General features: G+C 46.3%; 1 protein-coding gene across 1 annotated transcript; it reads right to left on the bottom strand.

The window, feature by feature from the left end:
• Window positions 1-8,731: 8,731 nt before the first annotated feature.
• LOC133924036 (small ribosomal subunit protein eS8-like) lies at window positions 8,732-11,940 on the bottom strand. Its single transcript, XM_062369399.1, has 5 exons — window positions 11,800-11,940; window positions 11,598-11,670; window positions 10,466-10,799; window positions 9,253-9,428; window positions 8,732-8,971 (listed from the first exon to the last, which is right to left on the bottom strand). Exons 1-5 carry the CDS (start codon window positions 11,801-11,803, stop codon window positions 8,893-8,895), a joined length of 666 nt encoding a protein of 221 aa, XP_062225383.1. The 5' UTR covers window positions 11,804-11,940; the 3' UTR covers window positions 8,732-8,892.
• Between the last annotated feature and the right edge of the window lie 1,123 nt (window positions 11,941-13,063).

Below are 13,063 nucleotides of genomic sequence, written 5' to 3' on the forward strand. Positions count from 1 at the left end.
TGGCCCCCTCTAGCGGAACGAGGCTCCGAGGAGACCCAAGATCCCAGGGTGCATAGACCTCGCCTGTGCCGTCGACGTGGTGGTCCTAACATTGACCGCGTGCAAGGGGCTCTGAATCTGCCATGGTCACGAAGGAATAACCAGGACCACTCAGGCTCTGGGGGTTTGGTCGCTCAGTAGTCGCATTGCCAGGGGGACCATGGGTTCCAGTACGTGCAGCCCGTGCTAGCGCCCACGATGCCAACCACAGGCTCTAGCACCATCAGAGGGTACCAATGCATTTTGCACAGGGCCAAACGTGGCCACAACTCAGATGGTTGTCGAATCCTCATAGCTTTCTGGCAGGAATACCTCGAGAGACAGGAAAGATACTTGATGGGGAAAAGTCGGTAATGGGCGGCCCAAGGGTCATGAAACTGGAGCAGGCCACAGGTTAGGTCTTTGGGCCTTCTTGAGCCCCCCTCGGTCAGCTATGCCACCACCGGCTCCATCGTCAATACAATACCCCAGCGATGAGGACTGAGTCACACCAACGGTCCGGCCTCAGTGGAACCTGACGGGTCTCCCACATGGGGAGCCCCGCCCTCAACTCCGGATGATCGAAGCCCTCGGTGATCCTTCCCATGTCAACGTCGGTGAGGGCAGAGTTGGTTATGGTAAGAGGATGTTAGGCCCTGGCAGGAGGGTCCGGGGTGCTCTGGAGATCTGCAAGCCAAAATCCTCTGGGGGCCGACCTTGGCCTCTGAAGCCTAATGGGCTCCGGAGGCTTCATAGGCTGGAAGGATCAGCCCTTCCCCCGCTACGGGCTATTAGAATCTCTGGGCCTCTGACTCCACCAAGGAGGCCTCATTTTGGCAAAGGTACGCCTATAATCCCCCTAGTAATAGTTTGCCTAGCTGACTAATCTTTCATACAGTAAGATCAATGCACATAGAAGGTAGCAAGACTAGTTGTTGAAGGCTCTTACAGACGATAATTGCCAGGTGAAACCCATCGACAGTAAAACCTAAGTTATATCAAAGGTCGACAGTAGTGTATTAAACTTGGTTCGAATTGTGCCCTTGCTCACAAACGCCATGTAGCACACAGCCGACAGGGCCCTCCAACAAGTCGAAGGCATATGCCTCGATGCGAGAGGTACATAAACTTAACTTAAAGATATATCTCTAATCAGTAGTAGACAACAAGACTTAAGGTATATCTTAGTTTGGCATGTGCTAGGAATAGTCGTCCGACCTAGCAATAACTTATGCTGTAACTAGCTTTTCATTGACAACAAGCTATATCATTTCTCAAATAGTACATAGCACTGGAGACGCCCACGTACCCATAGGCATAGCATGCCTAGATCACCTGGAAGGCATCGAGCCTAGGTTTCCTAGAAGGCATAGCATATCCTCGGTAGGTAGTGGAGCACTGTAGACAACCCCACATACCTATAGCCATAGCATGCCTAGTTCACCTGGAAGGCATCGAGGCTAGGTCTCCTAGAAGGTATTGCATAGCCTCGGTAGGCAGTGGAGCCTACACACCTACAGGCAATGTGTTTAAGTTGGCTATCTCGATGGATTTGAGCTTACGAAAGAGCTCATCACAAGTCAATGTGTCGTAACTTGATGACTCTTCAATGCTAGAGATCTTCACTTCCCATATGCTATGGTCAAGAGCATACAGAAGCTTGATCTTCACTTCCCATATGACCCCCAATTTTCTAGCTTTTTCCCAAAATACCCCTCTTGTAGTACACTTCTAACTACCACCGAGGGCATTTTAATCCATTTTCTTCTCCATTCATTGAACATTTGTGGTGCCTTTATGACTTAGCTTCGCCTCGATGCAAGCTTCATGATGGAGCCATATACTCCTCTAGTCCTCCCATGGTTTTGAGGCCAAACCATGAAATCCTAACATGCTGCTCAAAGCGTGACTAGCCGCCACTTGCTTCCACCTGAAGCAAGCGCTCTGATGATGACGCGTGTCCTCCGTCTTGTGATCTTGACTGCTGATAAGTCTCTCCCACTTCTGACCTCTCGGGCTATCTTGTCACTTACACCGTCATCCCTTTCGCTTAACTTTGTTAATACGTCATCTTCATCCTCCGTTTCATGCTTTGCTTGACCCTCATATGTACAGTTAGGATCACCCTTGACTCCACCCGACCCTCCTTGATCGTCTGGCACCAAGCACCCACCTGTTGTACCTGCCAAGTTGTACCCGCCACCTGCTGTCAGGACCCCAAACCCAGGTTCCCCAGTGCCTCCTGTATCAGTCATTGGATCAAGTAGCTGATACGCACAGAATTCAATAGAATGATATCAAATACATACTTCAAATACAAATAAGTAAAATAAATACCTGAAAAGCGAAAAGATGGTCTGGTGGACAAGAATCCACAGCAGACCAGCCAGACAGAAGAGCCTATAGCATAGCGGAGCGAAACGACGATGCAACCCAATGCCACAGGCAACATGGGTGCGGACGTGACCTTAGACTTCTTCTCTTTGACTTCATCTGGGTTGAGGTTGATCTCCATCTTAACAATCTGAAAGCAACAAAACTGAGTACAAAAGGTACTCAACAAGTCCTATAGTACTTCAAGGGGTTGATAGATGCATAATGGATATTTCAAGGATAAGGCTTTACGGCATAGTTTTGAGCGTAAAGCGGGTTTTATGCAAGTGTCCAGTTATATTCTCCATTGTTAACCTTTTGAATTAAATATAACAAAGCTTTTGAAAACAACCACAGGCATCTTCTGTTGGTACTGAGTATCACCTAAAGTCCCCAACGTATTAGAAGGTAACCTGGTAACAAGCTATCAAACGGTTTTAAAAGTAACAATTGCAGGCATCTTCTATTGGTACTGAGTATCACCTCAAGTCTCCAACGTATTAGAAGGTGACTTGGCAGCAAAGCTGTCGAAACGGTTTGAAAACCGAAACTAGGGTAACAAGTTATATTTGTGGGTTTTCGGTCCTTGGAGGGGCTATACCTCACTCCGCAGTCCCTTTTATCACATCTGGTATACCTATAGTACCACACGGCTTCTGGCGGAGTGAGCCAGGAACCTCATCACACGGACATCTAGTCCACATACTCACTCATCAAGACTCACACACCCGGAGTCTATTCAAGCGTGACCATGCCTTCGCACGTCCATGACCATGGACATGGCTATTCGAATAGATTTACACTCTGCAGAGGTTATACAGCTTTACCCACGTGATATGCTCAGCCTCCATCCATATCTAGCGGAGGAGTGAATCATACCGAGACTCTCCCAGCACCTTTCCTACCGAGCTTTTCCACGAGGCACGCTAAGTCCCAGAGCTGCATTTTCCGAAGGCCAGCATCCCTTTTTAAGCCTAAGCTGGTTCCTAAAACCTCCAAACAGCGGGATAGATGGACCCTTGGCTGCTCGTTGCTCTCAGCCTCCTGGTATGATGTCCAACTCAGTCCAGTGAAAGAAAAGTCAAGTCCTACCCATACAGGACGCATGGTTACACGGGGTGGCTAAGCATGACAGCGTAAGACTTGGTCCCTAAGCGGTCGGGCTAGGCATCTTCTTCATGAGCAATGAATACCATCATGTAACTCAAGCCCCCAACAGCATCCTCCCCGGAGGATCAGTCTACCTGCCCGCGCCAAAACAGTTTTCACCCATTTTTACACATCACCCTCCATATCCCACATAACATCAAGGATTTCACAACCATCACGGAATTCACAACCATCAAGGATTCATGGTATATGAGTTGTCATTGATAACAGTAAATCTTGTCTCCGAGGAGAAGTGTTTTAGAAGTGACATCCCCGAGGAGACGTATTCAATCCTAAGCATGCTAGATAACATGGCGTTGTCCGACGTTAATATAGATAACGACAGGTCATACTAGGGTGATCTGTATTCTGGATCATAATATTCAAGACATGGCATGTGTTTGATAGGATTAACTATTACAAGTAGTTTTGTAAAAGTGTAATACATAGCACATGTGATAATAAGTCCGATTTTAGTGGATCATGTATATTATTTGAAAACATAGGTTCAATATGATCAAGGAGAGAGGAGAGACATCTGGCGGTGACAGAAAAGGGGAAGGTGGCCGGCCAGAGAGGACAGGCCAAGCTGCGGTGGTGCATGGTGGAAGCTCACGCAGTGGACTGGGCGACCGGGCCGCGTGGTGGTTGCGGCTGCGTACGTGGAGATGGCGCACCAGCGGGAAGCACGGCACGGAGATGCAAAGGGGCTACGGCATAGAGGACGCGCGACCACGCTGCTGTACGGGCTGGGCATGTGCGAGCGATGGTGCGACGGCAGCTGCACGAGCCGAGCAACGGCGCGACATGATAGCGTGACCGGCTGAGCTGAGCAAAGGGAGAGGGCGAGCACAGCAGGGAGCTCACCATGGACGAATGGCGATGGCATGGTTGGGTCAGTGCATCGAGCAGAGGAAGGCCGGCGGCGCAGAGCACCACCAGGGTGGCCGAGACAGTGCGCACGATGGCACGTACGGCGGCAGTGCGGAGGAGCTATGGGTCAGCTATGTTGCTGCTGCTGCAAGGTGCTCTGTGTGTATGTGAATGCTTGTGTGTATGTATGGATGGCGTGACGGTGATGGCAAGACGGCGCCATGGCGGAGGAATGTGCGGGCGCGGAGGAAGGGAGCTCGGTGGGGGTGCCTGTGTGTGTATGTGGTTGTGTTTGTGAAGGAAGAGGAGAGCAGAGGAGCTGCTGCTGTGTATATGGCGTGGGGGAGGATGCTTGCAGGTGAAGGCAGTGAGGAGAAGAGGAAATTGTTTTTGCCTGCTTGTGAGAAAGATCAGAGAGAGAGATAGAGCACAGAGGGAGGGGATGGGCTGGTGCTACTGATCAGAGAGAGAGAGCAGGGCATGGGAGAGAATGTAGAGAGATGTGAGAGGGTGAGAGGACTTTTGTGCCATGGTGAACAGAGAGAGAGTGCTCAGAGGGAGACAGAACAGAGAGAGATGAGAGAGGACAGAGAGATATTTCAATTGTGTGTAATAGAGATTGTAATAGGATGTTCGATAATTCAAATTGAATAATTTGAATTGGTAATTGTAATTGGGTGATTCAATTGAATGATTTGAATTAGGAGTTGATCTTGGAATGGATAAATCAATGAATGGCTTGGATTCGAATTGATTTAGAATGAGGTTTCAAAATACGAGAATCAAACTTGAACCAAGATCCGAACCGACTGAATTGAGTCGCGAAGCGATTGAACTAGAAGAATTGAATATATCTCGGATGATCGAATTTGCATTCGAATATGAAATCGGTGATGATTCAAAAGAATGACTTGGAATGGAATTGGCTTTGGATAAATCATTGAATGAATTGAGAAGCATTCAATTCATATCGCCACGCAAAGAACCATAAGAGCAAACAAAGCACAAAGGCATATGATCAATTCAATGCAACGATTTATTTAGAAATTAATTTAGTGCTCTTTGGAATACTTAGCCAAAATAATATATTTGAATATATACATATGAGTATATATACATCCAATATATACTTCCTTGATTTTATACTAGTTTAATAATTAGAAAAAGTTTTAATTTAGAGCGAATTTTGCTATTTTCTAAAATGCTAAAACTCAGGGTGTTACGCCTGCACACCATGAAACAAACAAACATATTTCTCCACACTCCAAAATATCTCCAGGTTAGCACAAAATCAAAAACTTCAACTCAGAGCACATCCTGAAGAAAACGTGAACACCGGATGTTCTGATCTGTTCTGCTCCTGAACACCAGACCATCTGGTGAGTGTAACATTATCTATTCCAGGAAACTTCTGCGCTCTGCAAGAAAAGGTCTGGTGAAAGCTTCCAGTGATCTCATATCCATCACCGGATAATCTGTTGTGTGCTAATCCACTGAACCACCCTTCTGCAACCTCTCTACTGAAAATACTCCAACGCTCTCAAAGTCCATCACCGAACCATCTAGTGTTTGCTTTCATTACTACTTCAGCACTGAAAATGCTCCGGTGATACCCTCCAGTGTAGCGACCCTACCCACCGGACCTTCTAGTGTATTGATCTCTAATTTCACCCGGAAAATTGCTCTCTGCAAGAAATAGTCCGGCGAGTATACACTGCCCACACAGAAACTTCCTGTGAACACCGGAACATCCGATGATCATACCAGAGCTTCTGGTGTGTGTAATTTTTTTACGTATAGAGAAGAATTCGCCAATTCCAAACACCGCCAACTCAAGTTAGACATGAACAAGAACAAGCATCTACAAACACACGCTAATCAAGTCCAAGATACATCAACTGTTATCAATTCCTCATCACATGCAAACCAAAGCACTTCTCCACTTGGTTTCTCACCACTGCAATTGCAAAGAACGCCCCATTGCCCTCTCCGTACAAAACCCCAAGCTGCACGGCTAGCCACAAGATGCCCTCGACCAGCCTTGGGTACTCAAACCTCACTGCCCTCAGATCAAAACCTAACCCCTCATGGTCCTCCCCTTTCCGCGGCTACTCCAGCAAGCACCCGGCTTGTGCTGTCGTGGTTTTCAGGCAGAGATGCACCAGCACCCAGACGTAGCCCTACACCCTTGTGTCGATCACAACCACATACCTCGGTGAGCTCGCCAGCATCCACCGCCGTAGCTCGACCTCCCACTGCAGTGTCACACCGAAGTGGAAAGCAGCCGCCATCCAGGTTACAGCGTAGGAGTAGGACCCCAGAGAGGGTGGACTCCCATGCCCAAGAGTCCAGATCCTGGCGCAACAGATAGAGCTCTGACGGGAGGATGCGGATGCAGGGTGGCGGAGAGGAGGGAGGTGGAGGCAGTAGTGGAGGAGGAGGAGGAGAAGTCTGCGCACTCCATGGCGAAGAAGGCGGGGAGGTAGGTGGAGGCGAGGGGTGCAGCTGGGGTGACGCAAACAACGGCAAGGCAATCGGAGTAAGGGGGCGGAGCGGTCGGAAGATGGAGGGGGATGATGGAGGCGGGTGATGGGAGTGGGGCGGTGGTAGTGGCGGTTGACGAAGGTGAGGGGGTGGTGGTGGAGTGGGGGAGGAGAGGGTGGGGAGGGCTGCGAGGGTGGCGGAGGCAACCGAGAGGAGAGAGTGAAGGTGAGGTAGGAGGTGGAGGCGACGATGGATGAGAAGGTAGAGGGGGAGGAGGAAAAGGCGGTAGCGGTTCCATCCGGGAGGAGAGGAGAGGATCCGCAGCGGAGGAGGGTTTCGAAGCAGAGTGTTGATAACAGAAAATGGCATTGCTAAATTTCTTTTTAACCCCAGATGTTTCGATACTTAAGGCCGGGTTATCGCTGGAATATCTGGCAAGTTTAAGTCTAGCTTTTGATTTTTATTCTGTTGAACTCACTAGATGTTTCGCTGTTCAGAGTTTTGTTCTCATTGGACCATCCGATGTTCAATCTTGTAGCTGGAAGTTTTAACGAATTGGAACAACCAATGTTTGAATCGAAATATCCGGTTAAATATTTTCAGCCAAACTGAGAGTCCTGCACTTTGAAAATCGAACCTTCTGATCACATCGGAACATCCGATTAAATATTTTTGTCCAAATCGAGAGGTCTATATTTTGAAAAGTCAAACCTTCCAACTGGATCAGAACATCAAATCAGAGAGTCAGAACTTTCGATTAAATATTTTTAATCAAAACCGAGAACTCGAAGTTTGAGAAAATCGGATATTCTGACATGATCGGAACTTCCGATCAGGAGAATCATAACTTCTGATCCCAATCAGATCGGGATATTTGGAAAGAGATAGAGTCGGATTTGAAGATGTTTTTTGATGGATTCCGACTCAAAACGGAACAAGACCAACCCTCCATATAAATATAAAGGATCATGGTCGATTGAGAATCCAACATCCAATCGAACTAATACAATTTACTTTTACCTTTTCGTTTTATCATTTTTGCCCTAAATCACTTTTCCAACCTCAATTGCTTCTCGTTTTTTATCTCAACGAACAAGAATAAGTCATCGACCATCTACACACTGATAGGATCCCTCCCGAGCGTAGGTGACAATGAAGGTCTAACAGTGCGACGCCATGACTAGGGTTTCCTAGGTGCTGCCAGCGGTATACACAGAACGAGACTTTCGATCAGCCAATCGGAACATCAGATCCACCTTGGAATTTTCAATGGTGCTCGGTGTTTGACGTGACACTTTTTCACATCAATAGGGAGGTGCGGCAGCTGTCGCTGGTCCGATGACAAGACTAAACAGGTGGGAAGTGGTCGGGAATGTGTTAGTTGGCACGCGTCGATCAGAAATCTATAGTGGATCGATCTCATAAGAAATAGACTTTTATTTAGTAAAACAATGAGGTGATATGGCTAACAAGTTAAACAATAGTGCAACTCCATGTATTAATATTTAATACAGTTTCCTAGCTTTAAGGTGACAGAGATCTTGCAAACATCTCAAGCACCAAAATTTGAATAGGATTTCACAAGAATTTGGATGTCAAGGTTGGGGATTTGGGGTTAAGATTGGAGATTTAGAGATTAGGGTGAAGATTTACGTGACTGCGGCGGATTTCACTGACTGCGTCGATAAGGTTAAAACGGAGCCGAATGGTTAGATCTAGATCCAACGGTCCAAAAAAATGACAGATAAATGCAAGATCTCTAGCGCTCAGCAAAGAAACTGTTGCGGCTCAAGTAAACAGGGAACCTAAACATCACGAGAACACAACCACAGCAGGTGAAAAATCTCGCTTCTTTGAAGGTTCTTTTAAGCTAGAGTTGATTCATTTTTAGAAAATAGGCGTCTTCAGTAGGTCTGCAAGCATGACATAGAAGCACTTGGACGACTAACAAAATCCAGTAGAAAAATAGGCCACCCTTCAAGCTAAGAGAAGGCTCTAAGCTGCAGCGCCCTTGCCCTTCTTCCTCTGGAGCTTCTTCATGTAGAACTCGAGCTCTTTACCCTCAAGAATGTACCTGTCATGCAAAAAGGACATTGTAAGTAGGTGCCAGCAACGATAGCATGTGAATTTCAGGTGCCAGCTTTGTTGTAACGCTACTTCAAATATAGAATGATCGAAATAGTGACAGCATGACAAAATACAGCTGCTTAATAGATCTCAATGGTCTAATTTTAGAGTTATTCCATGGATTTTGTGCATATAATCCAGGATCAAATAAACCAAAACAATGGTATAATTAACTCCAGAATTCATGTGACTAAGAAAAAACCCAAACATAATTCCAGTATTCCTTACCCATCAGCACGGCCACACTGGCCAGGGCGGGAAGCAATGCAAGCCAATAACCTTCCACTGCCAAATTGCTCTTCAATGTGCAGGTCAAGTGTGCGGCCCTGCTGACGCTTTTCAAGCTTCCTCTGGACATGGTTACTCTTCTTTGTTTCCTCAGCTGCGGCCTCACCTTCTTGTCCCTGCACATATGGATATCAAATGATTATCCATTAAGGAAGCGTAACAACATAAGAGCAAAAGGAAAAGGAATTTCGTACTCTTGGTTTTCTGCAAAAAGATTAGTCAGATTGTCTCAAAAACTAAAGGTGCTTTCTACCAAATTTACCTATACTAGTCAAATGCCAGTGCGTTGCAACAGAAACCGAAAATTTACACATGATAACATCATGCAAGATGGCGTCACAAGGCATGTGGCGTGAGGAATTGTTTCATGGACCATATGTGCGCACACGCTATGGTATAAAAGGAAAAAGAATAAAGTAAGAGGGAGCTACATGCAGGTGGCTGAGGAGCTCATGTATGTGTATGTATAGCTGTTGATGTACTGCTAAAATGTTGTTCGGACAGGAGAAGAAAATGCAAGGCTGTTGTGTTGGAATCGGCCTTGGCCCAATGTAGCCTGGCGCGTGGGGCGAGAGGCTCACGCAACCCAGTTGTTCAGTGCATGGCCCATGCGGTCACAAGGCGGCCTGGCAGCTACTGCACGTGGTCCATATGGGGGCGGCCCAGGTGGGGGTGCTAGCCCATGCTGGAGAAGGCGGCCCATGTGGGGACGTTGGCCCATGCAGGATTTAGGTGGTAAGTTCAGATGTCCTGCCTCTCTTGGAACGACCACTGCATATTTTTGTGAGTAGTAGAGAAAAGAGCATTGGAAGAAATAATAGTTGTATCAAAAAACTAAAAGTGATTCCTACCAAATTTACTACAAGGAAGCATTGCAAGGAATTCAGTCATCTCATGAAAGCAGAAATAAGCTACGTGAATACACAAAGTTTAGAAGAAAAGGATTAGGTCTATTGCAATCTATCAACCGTAGATGCAGTACTGCTTAGGAGTAAGCAGTATGTACATGTTTAGAAGATTGCAGTAGAGTCAGATCTCACTAATCAACAGAATGGGTTGCTGTTTTCCAACAAAATACTGTGTATTAAGTAAAAAGACATTCCCCTCCAAATGACACAACCGGCAATAAAACTTTGGTTGCAAAGAATAATACCTCAGCAGCATCCTTCTTGGCACCAGGGGCCTTCTTCTTCCTACCAATGTCCACTCCATAGTGAGTAAGGTACCACTGCTTGAACGGGGCAGCATCAACTTGCACAATAGCGTTCTTCACAAGGGTCTGAGTCCTTACAAGCTCATTGTTTGATGCATTGTAGACCACATCAAGGATACGGGTTTTACGGGTAACAGCCTCACTTCCCCATGAGTAGTTACCAGTATCCAGACGGAGAGCCCTCCACTTCACATTACCGCCTCGGACACGGACCCTCCTCACTGTCTTGTTGCTTGACAGTTTTGTGTTAGCAGGCTGACGGCCGAGCTCATACCTTCAAGACAAATGAGAAAGGCCAGATTAAACTCTGAACAGAAAAAAAAATGCAAGTCTATAACCAAATCATTACAGATCACAGCCATCATGTTCTAGTACTTCTACAATAAGATGACAACATTTATTCACACTACCAAATCCTCAGCACTAAATCCGTTTTACAACCACTCCTGCTTCAAACACATCACATAATACTGTATAAAGTACTAATCAATAAATTGAAGCTTCACATGCAGGATGAGATATAATTCTATATTTAAATAGCAACACCAACATATTTAAAAACACAATTGAAAAGGAAAAACACTTATTCAGCAAAGACATTCTAAAAGCAATTCCCAGAGAAGTTATCAGACTTCGGGTTACTGAAAACAACAACCAAACATCCACAACCAAAAAAAACTCAAATTGAACTTCTTTGACGCCACAGTAAGAGCCACCATAACATTAGAACTATAACAGTTCATAGAGGCCACCGTACAATTAGAACCATCACAGTTCACAGCCAATTTAATGGACAAGAGACAGGTCAATTTAACAATGCCCTAAGCCCGTAACCAAGATCACCTAAAAGCGTAAACCGCAAAAATGACGGCAGCAAATGATCTAGTGAACAAAACATTCGAATCACCAGTCAGATCAATAACTAGAGCGACGAAACGATTCCATCAAGAGATCTAAATGCAAAACTACTAGGCCCTCGACAACTGATCTAATCAATCACTCGTCTGACCTACAAATCCACATCACATCCACAGTAACCGAAAATAAACAAAGGGAGAGAAAAAGGCATTACTTTCGCTTCTTCCTCCACGCCTTCTGCTTGCCACCGGTGGCCCGGCGCTTGTGCATCGAATCACGCGAGATACCTGCACAACCACAGCCACAGGAACAACCAACGCCGCCATTAGCATCGGTCAAACATAGCAACCTCTGCGGTCACGGGAGCAGCGAAAGGAAGGAGAAAACTGGAGGAGCGGAGAGCGGCGAGGTCATACCCATGGTGGCGGCGGTGGCTTGGCTCGGCTGCTGCTCCGCCTCCTCCTCGTCCGCCTGCGCCGCCGCCGCTGTGGTTTGGGCTCGCAGAAGAGGCGATCGAAACCCTAGGGGCTCGGGTTAAATAGGAGGGCTGCCGCGGCTTAGGGTTTACTTCCCGGTGGTGATGGGCTTATCCGACGTTGGAGATGAGGCTGGCAGCCATTCTTTAGAAGATGCGGCCCAGTTAGACCCGTATAATTAGCCAGGCCCAAATGAGTAGTGGCGGTTGTTTTGCAGGAGCAAGTGACCACCATTGCAAACTGACCATATCGATTATGGAGTTTAAAAAATGTATATAATGCAACATGGAGTTCAGTTTTATCGAATACCTAATTATAGTGTATATACATATACGGAATATATTATATACGGATAGAGTACATCGCACGCATACTTAATAATTCCGGATATTGTAAAACCGAATCTAAAGTATCTAATACATCATGGAAATCTAGAAGGTGTATAATAAGAATATCTCGATTGGTTATCCAACTAGAGTACGGCTAGTATCTCAGCTGGATCTATTTGCTTTGTCTTGATGGATAAAATGAAAGACTCCCTATCGATTACGGCTAGATAGGAGGTGGTACATCAACCCTATATAAAGTAGGATCCAGACTCCCGAAGGGAGAGGACGACCGCAACTCAAGGCATACACATCTCAACACGAGCACCAAGATCATAGGAGATAATCGGTGACTTCATCTCTAGTTTAGTTTAGATTCGATCAACTCCTTAAAATAGGTCTAGCTTCATTGCTTGTACTCGAGATAATACATATACATCAATATATATACAAGACATAGGGTGTTACTCTAATCGAATGTCCGAACCTGTCTTCATCGTGTCTCTCATTTCTTACTCGATCCCTGATCAACGAAGGTAACTCCGTTATTTATGGACACATTATCGGGAACAAATCTTTGACAGTGGCGCACCAGGTAGGGGCCTTCTTCTGCTCTTTAAGATTGATTATGTCTCGAGTGCACGTTTGCACCGGATTCTCCGACGCTGGCTTCTATGACCACTTCGAGTCAGCGAAGGTCATCTACGCATCGCCTCTAGTCGGATCAGAGATCACATTTGGAAATATGGTTTTCTGCTAAGACGATCAGGGTGGACTGATCCACACTGGTATTCTTGGGTCAAGCCCATTGGATGCATACCGTGAGGTGGGACACCTCGAGTAGGACACCATGGAATCCAACGTTCTGCAATTCATGG

This window comes from Phragmites australis, chromosome 7 (genome assembly GCF_958298935.1).
Source record: "Phragmites australis chromosome 7, lpPhrAust1.1, whole genome shotgun sequence".
Lineage (NCBI taxonomy): Eukaryota > Viridiplantae > Streptophyta > Magnoliopsida > Poales > Poaceae > Phragmites > Phragmites australis.